Source organism: Carcharodon carcharias, chromosome 12, assembly GCF_017639515.1.
Source record: "Carcharodon carcharias isolate sCarCar2 chromosome 12, sCarCar2.pri, whole genome shotgun sequence".
In the NCBI taxonomy this organism is placed as follows: domain Eukaryota; kingdom Metazoa; phylum Chordata; class Chondrichthyes; order Lamniformes; family Lamnidae; genus Carcharodon; species Carcharodon carcharias.
In genome coordinates, this window is record NC_054478.1 from 105,574,149 (window position 1) to 105,591,068 (window position 16,920).

The 16,920-nt window shown below is 40.3% G+C and overlaps 1 protein-coding gene across 1 annotated transcript in view; it reads right to left on the reverse strand.

The window, feature by feature from the left end:
• The window catches only part of LOC121284701 (protein boule-like), a 154,410-nt gene that overhangs the window by 82,321 nt on the left and 55,169 nt on the right, over window positions 1–16,920 (reverse strand). Inside the window, exons 6-7 of the mRNA XM_041200257.1 lie at window positions 16,717–16,844; window positions 1,984–2,064 (exon numbers count right to left, since the gene is read on the reverse strand). Of these exons, the coding sequence (XP_041056191.1) occupies window positions 1,984–2,064; window positions 16,717–16,844 (209 nt within the window). The remainder of the gene's footprint in view (window positions 1–1,983; window positions 2,065–16,716; window positions 16,845–16,920) is intronic.

Genomic DNA, 16,920 nt, shown 5'->3' on the forward strand with positions numbered 1-16,920 from the left:
GCTTCCAATAGAAATGATTCAGCTGTGTTGAAACAAAGGGAGACTGCGATCTTCACGGCCACTGGGAGGGCTGTCCTCATCCTGGTTTGAAGCTCCAGGTCACTGTAAAGGAGGCGACACAACTCTGCCAGTATCTCCCTTGTGAAGCGTAGCCTCTTGAAACATTGCCCCAGTTCACTGCAATACAGAACCGGTGTTCCCCAGACATTTTTGGTGTATGATCTTCTAAGGAGAGCTCTCCATCCCCTCACTTATTGCTGAGGTTCTCCTCTCTGCCTCCTCCTCTGCACGTCCCACCCATGTTGCTGCACAAGTGGCGCTTTAACAATTGCGCCCATATCCATGCAAGGTTAATGTTATTTTCTGCCTTTCTGTGGTCAGCAGTAACGTAAGACAATGCTTTCACCAACTTTGAGCACAACTAAAAAGCACCTCAGCTGCAACTTGGTCTGGGGCTATTTGAAGTGTCACTCAGCAAGGCCCACCTTGTTGCCTAGCATTTGTTTTAGGAATAACAAGGTGTTGCCTGTACATCTATTGGTCAATTTTAGTATTCTCACATTGCTAAAGTCCACTGATGTCAGTGATATCACGCTTGCACGTGTTTAGCGTACCTGTGTGCACGAGTCCAGTTGACTTACACTGCACAGGAAGTGGTCAGCGTGCCTCTCACGTTACAACTCTGCAGGTAAGCCTGTAGAGTGCCAGTGGACGCAGCCCTACATGAATTAATTTTGCATCTTTTCATTCCACTATTCAATACAATCAAATAGAAGGGGTCAGGAAGATCCAGCCAGACGAGATTGAATGTTGCTTCTGTCTAGCATACAGAAAAGCATATGTCAAGGGTGCACAATATGCCAGGAGCACAAAAGTAGAATATTTAGCCAAAATTCTCCCTTGCTACCACACATCCTGTGCTACTCCTACTGCTTCAAAGTGACATGACAAACTCTGTACTTTTCCTTTGCAGCATGGACAAACTTGATGTATCTCCCAACATGTACAATTTAAGATCACAAGGAAAGCATGTGCTACTTATAATGCATTTAATTGTAATCCTTTCCTTTTTCAAAACAGATTGACACTTTCAAGCTAAGTGAAGAGGCCAACACCATAGTTCTTTCCATGTCTCCAAAACTCACTCAAGAAGATTCTATGAAGATCACTGTTGCAGCAGTGGGTAAATGTATTGTGATCTGGCACTAATCATGACTTCAAGTCTAGAATTACCTGGAAAAACTCAGCAGGTCTGGCAGCATCGGCGGAGAAGAAAAGAGTTGACGTTTCGAGTCCTCATGACCCTTCAACAGAACTGAGTGAATCTTAGGAAAGGTTCACTCAGATTCTGTTGAAGGGTCATGAGGACTCGAAACGTCAACTCTTTTCTTCTCCGCCGATGCTGCCAGACCTGCTGAGTTTTTCCAGATAATTCTGTTTTTGTTTTGGATTTCCAGCATCCGCAGTTTTTTGTTTTTATGACTTCAAGTCTGCTGTGTTAATCAGCCAGGAAGATCACAATCAGTTTCCTTGTCACGAGGCAGGCAATAGCATAAGGGGAAAAAATAGCCTTGGTTGTCATTCTCAATACCTTAAAAGAGAGGAGTCCCATTCTTAAGCAAATTAGAATACATACACACAAATTCAAACCTTTCAAGAAGTAAAAAAACCTATATCATGGAAGTTTAGTTTTCTAAAAACCAGATTACTTTATATTCACCAAGCTTCTGACACTTTAACAGAATATCGAAAAGGGAAAAAAGGGTATATTTTAGGAATTTGGGACCATCAAGATTTTTCACCCGTTAAAATAAGAAGTCCTGAAGATTACGCTACCTCCACATCCCATAGGCATTCCTGGCTCTCAAATCCCCATACCAGGAACATGCATTTATAAAATATAATCCCTTTTGAAATAGCAGAACCTTAATTCACTGCTTCACAAAACAGACAAAATACTATTTGGATAACGTAAATTCTTACCTGATAATGGTATGCTGGTTGTTGATAAATTGGCTGAGCTTGATGAGCTACCATTACTGGTGAGCTTGAAATAGAGCGAGGCTGATGGAAAAGAGCAACAGTAAATAGTACTTTCAAAGCTGACATGCACAGAATACAAAGTACTTACAGAATTTATATTATCAGAAATCCCCAAAGGATGTCTTTCTCTTCCCACCAGATCCCATCAAAACCTTATCTAAAGAGTCAGTCTAGTTCCACTATTCTGCTTGCTCCCAGACTGCGTGTAATATTCCTTTTTTCAAGTAACTGCATATAATTCCCTTCTAAATTAATTTTTGGGTTCAGCTTCATTTTGATCACCATGCTGTTTTCCCTTAACCGCCATGTATTATCCCGATTATTTTAACTTTGCGTCCTTTCACAATTGTCTCACTGTCCAGTGTTGCAAAATTATCAATATTAATCTCATCATGGCCATTTTTGATACAATTTGCATACCCGCCAATCCATTTTGACATTATTACTTAAATTCCTAATTAAGTCCTCATTTGTGTGTACCAGTTGATATCCTGTAACATTGTTCATAAGAACATAAAAAAGTGGAAATTTGACCCCTCAAGACGGCTTTGCCATTCAGTAAGATTAGAACTGATCTTCCACCTTAGTTACACCTTTCCGTACTCCCCCTATATTGTTTGATTCCCTTAGCATTCAAAAACGTTTCAATTTTTGAATTGAATATGCTCAATGACTAAGCATCCACAGCTCCCTATGGTAGAGAATTCCAAAAATTAACAACCCTTTCAAGGAAGATTTTGTTTCATTTAATCCTCACTGGCTAAACTAATCTAGACTCCCCAGCCAGGGCAACCATCCTTTTAACATCCACCCTTTCAAGTGCTTTAGAATTTTTTGTGTTTTAATGAGATCACTTTTCATATTTCTATATGCTAGGGAATATATGCCTCTTTTACTCAATCTCTCCTCACAGGAAATCCCTACAATCCAGGAACCTTTGTTGCACTTCCTCGGAGGCAAGCATATCCTTCCTTAGGTTAGGGGAATAAAACTGTACTCCAGGCCTGGTCTCAAGGTCCTAGATAACTGCAATAAGACTTACTTACATTAATTTATAATGAAGGTTACATAGTATTTCTTTTACTAACTGCTTGCTGTATTTACATGTTAACTTCCTGTGAATTATGCAGGAGGACTCCAGTGTCCTTCTAAATATCAAAATTTGTCAATCTCCCACCATTTAAAAACTGTCCTGCTTCCTGATTTTCTCCACCAAAGTGTATTCTTCCTACTGAAGTGGATAATTTCATGCTTCTCCATGTTATATTCCATCTAAGATGCTCTTGCTCACTGACGTAACCAGTCTAAATCCCTTTGTAGCCTCTTTGCGCATCCTCATAGCTTACTTTCCCAACTAGCTTTGTATCGTCAATGAACTTGGGACACATTGGACTCAACATCTAAGTCGTTGATATAGGTTCTAATTATCTGAGGCCTAAGCACTGATCCTTGCGGTAACCCACACTTTACAGCCCATCAACCCAAAAATGGCCTATTTATTCCTACTCTGTTTGCTGTCTGATAATCAAATCTCAATAGATGCTAATATTACCCCCATCCCATCAACCCTAATTTTGTGCAAAAACCTCTTGTGTGGTGCCTTATCAAATGCGTTTTGAAAATCCAAATATACTACATCCACTGGCTTCCCCTTATCCACCCCAAGTTAATCCTCAAAAGAATCTAACAGGCTTGTTAAATACAATTTCTCTTTTATAAATCTGTATCGATTCTGTCTAAGAATATGTTGATTTTCTAAATTATCTCATTCTTAATAACAGATTCTAGCATTTTCCCTGCTACTCATGTTATGCTTTTTGGTTTGTAATTCCTGTTTACTCACTTTTTTCTAGTATAGCAGGGTTATGAACGCTACCTTCCAATCCATGGGAATCATTCTAGGATATTATGGAAGATCAAATGAATGCATTCATTATCTCTATAATTACCTCTTTAACAGCCTAGAGTGCTGGTCACCTAATCCAGGAGATTTGTTGATTTATAATTCCATTAATTTCTCCAGTACTAATATTCACTAGTCCCTTAGTTCCTTATTACTCCCAGAATGTTTTGTATTTTACCAAGGTGACAGACAAAGAATTGGATTTTTGCTCCCAAGTTGGGCAGCTTGAATCGTGAAATCCCCCAGCTTGCTGCACCTGCCTTGGGAGAAACTCACCTGAATGGCAGGATCTTTGTTCCTAGGGGGCAGATGTAGGATGAATTCCACTCCAGACACAGAACGAAGACGGTCACAGGGGCTGCCATGTGCCAAGCTGGGATGTTTAAAAGGTCCATCTTAATTCTCTGGGACTTTATCCCAGTTGCTTTGTTAAATATTAGGTCCTCTAGCCCTCACCCCTCCATCCATTCCCCCTCCATGCCAACCCCCATTGACCCTTATAGCCCCATGCCAACTCACCCATCACCCTTTTCCCTTACATCTTCCATGCCAGCTCACCTAGTATTAACCATGGGCAGCCCTCAGGATCCATGTTGAGCTGAAATAAGGGGCTAAATGTCTGTTACAGCCTTTATTATAGTAAAATAAAATGCACTCACATTGATGCAAGCCCATTCAAGACATTAAAACTTGCAAAAACTAAACAGGCTTGTATTCATAACCCTACAAAAATAGCTAATCCTTTAATTACCTCTAAGCAGCCAATCAAACTGTGAACTTAGGATGCTCTACTGAGATGAGTCTGGAAAGTAGCCACGCATTAATAATGGCATAATGATAGCCCTTGGGTAATGGCAACAAGCAGCTATTGTAACTGCTGGATCAGATTTTTTTTAAGCTCACTGACACAGGCAGTCTTTAAATTTTTTTTTAAAAAGGGCTGGGGCTTTAAATAACTTCACAGCCTGACAGTTCTACAGGTCTTAATCGGCTTTCAAGAGCATTTATGAATACCTTAAAAATTTAACTCCCACACTGCGGGTTAAGGCCCCAGCTGTAGCACTGAGTTCAAATGGCCTGCCGAGTTCAGGTTTCCTTTGTGTGTGAGCCACATACCACTCCCTTTCCCCTACAGGCAAAATGTGATTTGTTGGAAATGAGGGCAGCAATTCCTGATCTGCCCGCCATGTTAGAATCTCTATGCAGCCTCCACAACTTTGTGAAAATCTGGGCCAAAGTATTTGTTTAGTATTTCTGCCGCTTCCCTATTCCCCTCTTGTTTCTGCCTTTAAGGGACTCACGTTTGCTGGTGTTAATCCCTTGCTTTTTAAATAGCTATGTAATTTTACATCTCTCGTTAATTTACTCTCTTCTTGATCAATTTCTTGGTCATCATTTGCTGAATTTTGAAGTTTTTCCAAAGCACAGGCTCACCTAAGAATATAAGAAATAGGAGTAGCAGTAGGTCATACAGTCCCTCAAGCCTGCTTTGCGATTCAATAAGATCATGGGTGATCTGACCTTGGCTTCAACTCTACTTTCCCACTTGTTCCCCATAACCCTCAACTCCGCTATACTACAGTTCAAAAATTTAACTACATTCAAGGCTTGGATAGACAATGGCCAGCCTCCTCTGCTCTCTGGGGTAGAGAATTCCAAAGATTCTGAGTAAGAAATTTCTCTTCCTCTCTAGCTTAAATGGAGGACACCTTGTTCTAAAACTATGTCTCCTTGTTCTAGATTTCCTCAGGATCTACCATATCAGGCAACCTTAGGATCATGTATGTTTCAAAAAAGTCATCTCTCATTCCTCTAAATTCCAATGAATATAGGCCCGACCTGCTCAACTTTTCCTTATAACATAACCACTTCAACACAAGAATCAACCTAGTGAACCTTCACTGCAAGCAAGCAGACCAAAACTGTATACAGCACTCCAGGTGTGGCATCACCAATGTCATGTATATTTATAGCAAGACTCCCTTAATCTTATACACCATTCCCCTTGTAGTAAAGACCAACATTCCAACTACCTTCCTAATTACTTGCTGTACTTGCATTCTAACTGTGTTTCATGTTCCTCTGTACTGCAACATTCTGTAGTCTCCCTTTATTAAATAACATTTTGCTTTTCTACTCTTCCTTGCAGAGTGGAAAACATCACATCTCCCCACATTGTATTTCATCAGCCATTTTTTGCCCACTCACTTAACCAATCTATATCCCTTTGCAGACTCTTTGTATCCTCCCTCACAGCTTGCTTTTTCACCTATCTTTGTATCATCAACAAATTTAGCTAGAATATACTCAGTTCCTTCAGCCATTTAATTAATATAGATCGTAAATAATTAAGGCCCCAGCACTGATCCCTCTGGCATCCCTGTAGTTAGTTCGCCAATCTGAGTGACCCATTTACCCCAATTCTGTTTTCCATTAGCCAATCCTCTATCCATCCTAATACATTACCCCCAACACCATGAGTTCTGAATACACTACTGGCTCTGCTTTATTTAACTTGCCTATTACATCCTCAAAAATTTCTAATAAATTTATCAAACACTATTTCCCTTTCATAAATCCACGCTGACTCCGCTTGATCGTAATTATGGTTTTCTAAATGACCTATTACTACTTCCTTAATAATGGATTCCAGCATTTTGTCAATGAGGCTCCACTCTTTTAAAAGGATGCAGGCCATCAGGTCTGGGGACTTGTCAGCAATTAGTCCCATTAATTTTCCTAGGGCTTTTTCTCTAGTGATAGTTTTAAGCTCCTCCCTCCCTTTTGTCTCTTGAATGTTCACTATTATTGGGATGCTTTTTCTGTCTGCTACTGTGAAGACAGACAAAATATCCACTCAAAGTCTCTGCCATTTCCTTGTTTCCCACTTTTTTATCCCCCAGTTTCATCCCCTATGAGACCATCCTCCAAAAGTTTACTTGGCTACTCTCTTCCTTTCTATATGTTTGCAGAAGCTCTTATTATCTTTTTTTCCATTTCTTGCTAATTTATTCTCATAATCCATTTCTTCCCTCTAAAATGCTCCCAATCTTCTGGCCCACCACTAATATTCACAGCAGTTTAAGTTTTATTTTTCTCATTTGATACCATCCTTAACTTCCTTATTTAGCCATAGATGGTTTATCCCATTCTGGAGTTTTTCTTTCTCAATGGAATATGTCTTTGTTAAGAATTATGAACTATTGCTTTAAATGTCTGTCACTGTTTATCTACCATCTTACCTTTTAACCTATTTTCCCAGTCCACTTTAGCCAACTGTCCTCATACCTTTGTAATTGCCTTTATTTAAGTTTAAGACAATAGTTTCAGACCCAAGTATCTTGCCTCAAACAGGATGTGAAATCTTATTATGTTCCGATTACTCTTGCCTTGAGGATCCTTAATCAATCCTGTCTTATCACGCATTAGCACATCTAAGATAACCTGTTCCCTGGTTGGTTACAGAATGTATTTGGTCCGAATACGTTCTACGAACTCATCCTAAAGACTACCTTTGCCAGTTTGATTTCTCATATCTATGTAAACATTAAATTTATTGCAGTACCTTTCTTACAAGCCCCCATACTTTATTGATTTATATTCTGTCCTACAGTGAAACTACTTTTAGGGGGCCGCCAACCAGTGACTGCTTTCCCTTGCTATTTCTCATCTCCACCCAAGCTGATTTTACATCTTGATTTTCCAAGCCAAGATCATTTCTCACAACTGTACTGATTTCGCACATTATTAACAAAACTACCCTTTCTGCCTAATACGAAAGCAAAGTACTGCAGATGCTGGAAATGTGAAATAAAAACAGAAGTGCTAGAAATACTCAGTAGGTCCAGAAGCATCTGTGGAGAGAGAAATAGAGTTAACGTTTCAGGTAGTGACCTTATATCAGAACGGGGAAAAGTTAGAAATGCAATAGCTTTTAAAGAGGTGAAAAGGCAAGGGTGGAAAAAAAAACCAAGATCTGTGAAGGGACAGGAGACAGGAGACATTAAATGAGAGAAGAACTAGCCAAAAGTAGTAGTAATAGAACAAGTAAACTAACAAAGGAATGGTCCAGAGGAGGTGTAAATGGCAGAATAATGAATAGCTGCCAACCGAAAGCAAAAATGAGAAACACAAGGTTAAGACTGAAATCTGCAATGAAAAGGAGACAAAATGGGAGGATGGGGGTGAGCTGAGATTATGGTCTGAAATTGTTGAACTCAACAGTTGAGTCTGGAAAGTTGTACAGTGCCTAATTGAACACGAGGTGCTGTTCCTTGAGCTTGCATTGAGCTTCACCACTGCAGTAAACAGAGATATCAGCATGACAGCAAGGTGGGGAACTAAAACGTCAAGCTACCAAAAGCACAGGATCATGCTTACAGACTGAATGGAGGTGTTCTGCAAAGTGGTCACCTAATCTGTGTTTGGCCTCCCCAATGTAGAGGAGATCACATTGTAAGCGGTGAATACAGTATACTAAATTGGAAGAAATATATGTCAATCGCTAGTTCACGTGGAAGGAATGTTTAGGGCCTTGGATGGTGAGGACACTAGGTAAAGCTGTTACATCTCTTCTACTTACATGGAAATGTGCCATGGTATAGGTCACGGTGTTGGGGATGATAAGAGAAGCAGATCAGGGTATCATGGAGTGAATGGTCCCTTCAGAATAATGAAAGGGGAGTGGAGGAGCGATGTGTTTGACAGTGGCATCATGCTGGAGCTGATCATAATGTCAGAGGATGATCCAATGAATATGAGGGATGGTGGCGTTTATTGCCTGGCAAAGGACCTCAATAGGCAGCAGGACTTAATTGAGGTGAAGGTGGGAAGGTAGTGGGGTCCCCACCTACCACCATCCCTACCTGATTAAATGCCCCCCATCAAAGTCGCCACAGGGAGGGTGTAAGATTCCACCTGTTGTATTCATGGTTAGGAAAGGCAAATGGCCTAATTACTAATACATGCAAGGCTGAGATTCGAAGTGTTAACAGCTGAGTAAGAAATACAGATGCAATGGTCCTGATGAGAGGCAGGGAAAACCCAACAAGCCAGGGTCATGGATTCCTGCCAATCTTAAAAGGTAGGGCCCCATTTAAATAAGCTGCTGCAGGTTTCTGCCTGTCAGCCTGGCCACTGCACAAAAGTGAGAATTTGTGGCAGGAGGTTGCAACCAGGGACCCACTGGAAATGATGCTGGTCTCACCCTCAGTTTGAAGTTGCAGGTAAGATCCTGACAATATCATTGGAACAGATCTGCATGTTAATATTAGGGTCTTACTTCCCTCCTGAGTGTGACCACCTTGCCTGCTCAAAAGAATAGATAAACATAAAGAAACACAAAAAGAAGTGTGTAAAAAATGTAACACATTAGCTGCCCTCCCACCTGGTTTCTGCCAGGACTGGGGTACTTAAAACAGTAAAACAGTCGGTCTTTTCTTGTACCAACTTGATTTAAAAGAGACGTTGAAATTTGAACAAGTACCTTTGAAGGAAACAGATAGGAAGGGAAAGCATGGAGCTGGATAAGTAAAATGGTTTAAAGGAGCCTTGGGAGAGATGGATAGAGTTTTAAGGGTGAAATGAAAGTGGAGTCAAGGGGTGGAGAACATACAGTGGTTAAACAGGTGTTCAAAAGGAAAGTACAGTTAGTAATGGGACCAAGGAGAGGGAATAGGTAAGCAAGAGGATGACTTTGCAGTGGAAGCATGACTGATTAGAAACATAGAAAATAGGAGTAGGTCATTCGACCCTTCGAGCCTGCTCCACCATTCAATATGATCACGGGTGACCATCTATCTCAATGCCAGACTCCCGCTCTCTCCCCATACCCCTCAACACCAGAAATCTATTTCCCTCTTAAGTATATTCAGTGCTTTGGCCTCCACAGCCTTCTGTGGTAGGGGATTCCACAGGTTCACCACCCTCTGAGTTTCTCTTCATCTCAGTCCTAAGATGGCCCATCCTATATCCGGAGACTGTGACCCCTTGTTCTAGAGACCCCCCAGCCAGAGGGAACATCATCCCTGTATCCAGTCTGTCCCACCCTATCAGAATTTTATACGTTTCAATGAGATACCATCTCATTCTTAGAAACTCCAGTTAATACAGACCTAAGGTATCCTTCCCTAAGGTGGCACCCACCACTGTGCTAAATGGAATAGATTTCGAGCAGGTCTAGCAACAAGGCTGGGCATCCATGAGGAGCTGTGGGCATCAGCAGAATTGTACTCAAACACAATCTGTAACCTCATGGCCTGGTATATCCTCAACTCTACCATTACCATCAAGCCAGGGGATCAACCCTGGTTCAATGGAAGCCAGTCATCTCAGCTTCAGGACATCACTGTAGGAATTCCTCAGGGTAGGGTCCTCAGCCCAACCATCTTCAGCTGCTTCATCAATGACCTTCCTTCCATCATAAGATCAGAAGTGGGGATGTACACTGATGACTGCACAACGTCAGCACCATTTGCGACTCCCCAGATACTGAATCAGTCCATGTCCAAATGCAGTAAGACCTGGGCAATATCCAGGCTTGGGCTGACAAGTGGCAAGTAACATTCACACCACACAAGTGCCAGGCAATGATCATCTCCAACAAGAGAAAATCTAACCATTGCCTCTTGATATTTAATGGCATTACCATTGCTGAATTCCCCACTATCAATATCTTGGGGGTGGGGGGGGGGGGGGGTTACCATTGACCAGAAACTGAAGTGGACTAGCCATATAAATACTGTGGTTACAAAAGCAGGTCAGAGGCTAGGAATCCTGTGATGAATAATTTACCTCCTGATTCTCCAAGGCCTGTCCACAAGGCACAAGTCAGGAGTGTGATGGAATACTCTCCACTTGCTTGGATGAGTGCAGCTCCCACAGCACTCAAAGAAGCTTGACACCATCCAGGACAAAGCAGCCCGCTTAATTGGCACCACATCCACAAACATTCACTCCCTCCACCACCTACACACAATAGCAGCAGTGTGCACCATCTACAGGATGCACTGCAGGAGTTCTTTACACAGCATCTTCCAAACTCACAACCACTACCATCTAGATGGACAAGGGCAGCAGATAGATGGGAACATCACCACCTGCAAGTTCCCCTCCAAGTCACTCACCATCCTGATTGGAAATATATTGCTATTCCTTCACTGTCGCTGGGTCAAAATCCTGGAATTCCCTTCCTAACAGCAGTGTGGGCAACTGCAACGGTTCAAGAAGGCAGCTCATTACCAACTTCTCAAGGGGAACTAGGGATGGGCGATAAATGCTGGCCCAGCCAGTGAAGCCCACATCCCAAGAATGAAAAAAAAACTGCGCACAGTACTCAAGTGTGGTCTCACCAAGGCCCTTTACAGCTGCAATAAGACATCCTTGCTTCTGTACTCAAGTCCTCTCACAATGAAGGTCAACATTGCATTTGCTTTCTTAACTGCTTGCTATACCTGCAAGCCTCCTTTCAGTGATTGGTGCACAAGGACACTTAGGTCCCTTTGTACATCAACATTTCTCAATCTATCACCATTTAAGTACTCTGCTGCTCTGTTTTTCCTACCGGAGTGGATAACTTCACACTTATCCATGTTATATTGCATCTGCTGTCTAAATCGCCTTGAAGCCTCTTAACACCCTCCTCACCACTCACATTCCCAAGTTTTGTGTCAGCAAACTTGGAAATACTATATTTGGTTCCCTCATCCAAATCATTGATATATATTGTGAATAGCTGGGGCCCAACTACTGGTCCCTGGGGTACCCCACTAGTCAATGCTTGCCACTCCGAAAAAGACATGTTTATTCCTACTCTCTGTATCCTGTCTGCTAACCAATTCGCAATCCATGCCAATATATTACCCACAATCCCATGTGCTTTAATTTTACACACTAACCCCTTAAATGGGACCTTATCAAAAGCTTTCTGAAAATCCAAATACACCACATCCACTGGTACTCCCTTATGTATTCTGCTAGTTAAATTCTCAAAAAACTCCATTAGGTTTGTGAAACACGATTTTGCTTTCAGAAATCCATGTTGACTTCATCTAATCATGTTGATATTTTCCTAGAGTCCTGTTATCACATCCTTTATAACAGAATCTAGCATTTTCCCTACTACCGATGTTAGGCTAGCCAGTTCGTCATTTGCCATTTTATCTCTCCCAACTTTTTAAATAGTCGCTCTCTAATCTGCCAGGACTGTTGCGGAATCTACAGAACTTTGCAAGATGACAACCAATGCATCCACTATTTCCATGGCCACCACCTTTACCTTGGGATGTAGATCATCAAGCCCTGGAGATTTTTTTGGCTTCCAGTCCCATTAATTTCTCCAGCAGTATTTTTTTAGTAATACTAATTTCCTTCAATTCCTCCTTCTCACTAGGCCATTGTTTCCCTAGCATTTCTGGGAAGTTATTTGTGTCTTCCTCTGTGAAGACAGAACTGAAGTAGTAGTTAAATTGTTCTGCCATTTCCTTGTTCTCTTAGAAATTCTCCTATTTCAGACCGTAAGGGACCTACATTTGTCTTCACCAGTCTTTTTCTTTTTACATACTTAGAGAAGCTTTTACAGTCCACTTTTATGTTCCTTGCAAGTTTAGTCTTATAGTCTATTTTTCCCCTCTTAATCAATCTCTTGGTCATCCTTTGCTTAATTCCAAATTGCTCCCAATCCTCAGGCTTACTACCTTTTCTAGCAACCTTATATGACTCCTCTTTGGATTTAATAATATCTTTCATTTCTTTTCTTAGCCATGGTTGCGCTACTTTTCCTGTTGTGTTTTTGCGCCAGAAAAGAACGTAGAACTGTTACAATGCATACATTTGTTCCTTAAATATTAGCCATTGCCTATCCACCGTCATACCTTTTAATGAAGTTCCCCAATCTATCTCATGCCTCATACCTTCGTAGTTTCCTTTGTTAAGATTTAGGTTCCTAGCTTCAGATCGGACTACTTCACTTTCCATCCTAATGAAGTATACATGTTATGATCACTGTTCCCTAAAGGACCCTCCACAACAAGATTATTAATTAACCCCTTCTCGTTGCACAATACCAAATCTAGGAAAGCCTGTTCCCTAGTCGGTTCCTTAACATACTCGTCTAAAAAACCTATCTTGTACACACTCGAGATTCATCCACCACAGAATTATTGCTAATTTGGTTTGCCCAGTCCATATGTAGATTAAAGTCACTCACGATTATTGTAACACCTTTGTTACATACATCTCTAATTTCCTGTTTAATGCTTTCCCCTTCATTATCACTACTGTTTGGAGGCCTATATATAACTCCCACTAATGTTTTCTGCCCCTTGTTGTTTCTTAGCTCCACCCAGGCTAATTCTACATCTAGATTTTCTGAGCCAATATCCTCTCTCACTATTGCACTGATTTCATCCTTAACTAACAACGCCAAGCCACCTCCTTCCTCCTTTTTTCCCTGTCCTTCCTAAATATTGAGTACCTTGGATATTCAGTTCTCAACCTTTGTCACCCTGCAGCCATGTATCTGTAATTGCAATCATATAGTACCCATATACATCTATTTGTGTTGTTAATTCATCTATCTTATTGCAAATGCTCTGTGCATTCAGACAGTCCCTTAAGACTTATCTTTTTAAACATTTTTATATTTTTCTTGTACTATAGCCTTATTTGCTGCTCACCCTCATTTCCTCTGCCTTCCACTTTTGTTTTCTATTTTTCTGTCTTTCATTCCTATCTTTTGTTTCCCTCTTGTGTCTCCCTGCTCAACCCCCTGCTGTCTAGTTTAAATCCTCCCCCACAGTACTGTCAAAGGCCCCTGCGAGGGTGTTGATCCCAGTCCTGCTGGGGTGCAATCCGTCCAGCTTGTACAGGTCCCACTTTCCCCAAAATTGGTCCCAACACCTTAGGAACCCTCCTTCCTACACCAACTCTCCAGCCACGCATTCATCTGTTCTGTTCTCCCATTCCTGAAGAAATAGGAAAGGTGCAGCTGAAAGCCACAGATTTTCCTTAAATCCCCTGCACATTCTACAGCTGTTGGTTCCTTATCCAATCATTTCCCAGAGGAAAGGAAAAGTAAGAGGGGACAACTTTCGTTGTGGGAATGGGTTAGTGCTATGAAAATTGGAACATAAAACTTACTGCTCCTTTGTTACTGGCAATTTGCCATTTCCAGAAGCTTATACATAGTTATCCAACAGGAAATAGGCAGCAGCCATATTACAACATTCAAACCAAGACCTATTAAGTCAATATAAATGTTTTTTTGAGACTCTTTTGGGGGCAGCAGCAAGTCTGTGGCAAAGCATCATCTTGAGAAAATGAGACTGCGTGACATTCTGATGGCTGATTAAGTGCATTCAACTTCTTCCAGCAGTGGTCATGTACAGGAGATGAATACTTCTAGCACTGAGCCTCTCAGCTACCTCATGCTACAGTACTTGAACAGACACCCTCCTGCCATTTGTGAGGAAGATGACTCGTTTCTAGGCCCTCAATTGGTCTACCCAGACCTGCTCTGCTAAATCAGTGAATCAGGTAACCCTTACAGGAGATAAGTATCCCTGAATGTTCCAAAAAGCACAGCAACATTGCTTTCCCCCAAACGATACACACCTTATTTTAAAGAGGTGCAAGCTTGCCTTAAATAGATATGCACCCCTTTGAAATTCCTGCTCACCAATCAGCAACACCAACAAGAGCCAATGAGATTCAAGTGAAGTCTGACCATAAAAATTATTCAGACTTCTCACGATTGAATGTGGGCAAATGTATCAATGACTCTGTTGAATTTGCTGTACACATGAAAATCGACCCCAAGAAACAAACAGGAGAGGAGGACAGAGAAAGAAACAAAGAGATAGGAGGGCAGAAACAAAAGAGAAAGAAATAGAAATAGTAATATGAATACAGCTGCAAAAGAGAATGTTCATATTTTCCAACTCAATAGGTGCAATTCACTGAAAGATCAGCTACTACCATATATACTCAGGTTAAATTTGATCTTGTAAAATTCGGCGCCATGATTTTTGCCCTAAAAATTATAATTTTTCATATACCTCATGTAAAAGTTGACCCTAGTTTTATAGGGATTAAAGCGCAAAACGTTCAGTACCAAAGCGTAATCCTGGAGATGTAAATGATTACATTTCATTGTAAATGTATAAATACCGATGAAAATTAGTACCCAGTAAATAAATGCTTAAGATATTTATATGCTTAAATATTGTGTTTTATTTATTCTAATTATTAAAGTGGTCAGATTAAGAATGACACTGTATTGTGATTAATTACTTACTGATAATTATGGTTCATTTTTAATTACTCTATGCTTCATTATAGTCTTTTTTGGATTTTACTTGGGTACAAATCAAGCATGTTTGTGAACTCCTCGAAAATATTACCCGTGTAAAAGTTGACCCCATGATTTTTGGCCTAAATATTGGTCTTGAAAATTTGACTTTTAGATGAGTATTCCCAGTATATTAAAAATCTTACTCCTGTCGTCATCTTATCTGCTATAAATTCCTATATTCACATTTATAGAGGAAAGTCCCATGTAAACATGTTATACTACAATTACATTCTTTTGCCAGTGCTGAATTGTAGCTTCTCAGTCTCCAGTGCAAAGACATCTCTATACTTGAATCAACGGATATAGGTTTCCTAATTAACTATAACAAAGTATAAAAATAAGGGTGCTGTATGCATGATTTTAAAATGGTAACTAAATTATGCTTGTATGCCCTAGGCCAATTATCTCCCATCTCTGAACACTGCTTCACCTGAAATCTACAGACGGTGTGGCAATCCCACAGGTGATTGGGAAATTTTTGTTCAACACAAGCTTCAATAATACCACTGTTTTATGGAGCTGTGGAAAAATTCAGAGTTGGTTAACTGTTTACTTGTAACAACAATTTAAATCAAATTCATTGGAAGGGCTCAATCATTTAATAATTCAATTGACAAAAGCTACAATTATGCAGTATAGTTATATAAAATTATTATAGCCAACATTTTACTTTTGCATCCTTTTAACAACTCTGTGTAAGGTATTCATTACAAAAGAAGGCTGAACAAATATTCCCCAGTATGATGCAACTAATTAAATAGTATGGCACAAATTATTAGGGAAAAATTCTAATTCATCCTGCAAAATTACACATCACATGCTTCCTATTTTCCTTCTAGGATGCAAAACCATCTACTGGAAACACACAATTTCTCAAAATTCATTCGATGTACATTGCCCTTTTTTATTTTTATGCATCACAAAATTTCCTCAACCAATATCATTTGTTTATTGGTTGAGAGAAATACTTACTAACATGCAATTTACAGAAGCAAAACGTACTGCACAAATTCCAGCACTGCTCGTCTGGCTGACACTGGAAGGGTAGCAGCAGCTGGCCTTATAGTTAACAGGCGCATGTGCTATCCAGCACAGCAAATCCTTTGAACTCTTAATTTTAAGCAGAAGTGCATTTCAAGTGCCAATGAAGAGGTCTTTTGTCAATTAGCACCATCAGGGAGAGACAAAATCACTGAAATTCAGTCCTTCATCTAATCATTCCTATCCCTCCCCAACGTTTTGTGTAATTAGATTACATGAAATATAAACCTTATGCCATCCTGAGTTCTGAATGACTGGATGATTGAACTAGTCCCAATTTCAAAATTCAATGAGTACATGTCAAACTAGATATTACTTGTTTTGGCTTGTAGTTCATTACTAGCCAAAGACTAAAATATTCAAATACATATTTACTCACAGGCCAAGGTTGTGGAACAGAAGTGATTTCTGGGCTATGGAAGTAAGCCACTCCATTGTGGTATGTGTAAGGATATCCAGTTGAAGTGGTCAAATACATTGTCCCAGCTGCTGGCATTAAACTTGTTCCTATTTAGCAGGCAGAGAAGTTAAAAATAAATACCTACTCAATTGAAGTTTCTAAAATACACAAGTCAACTAAGTT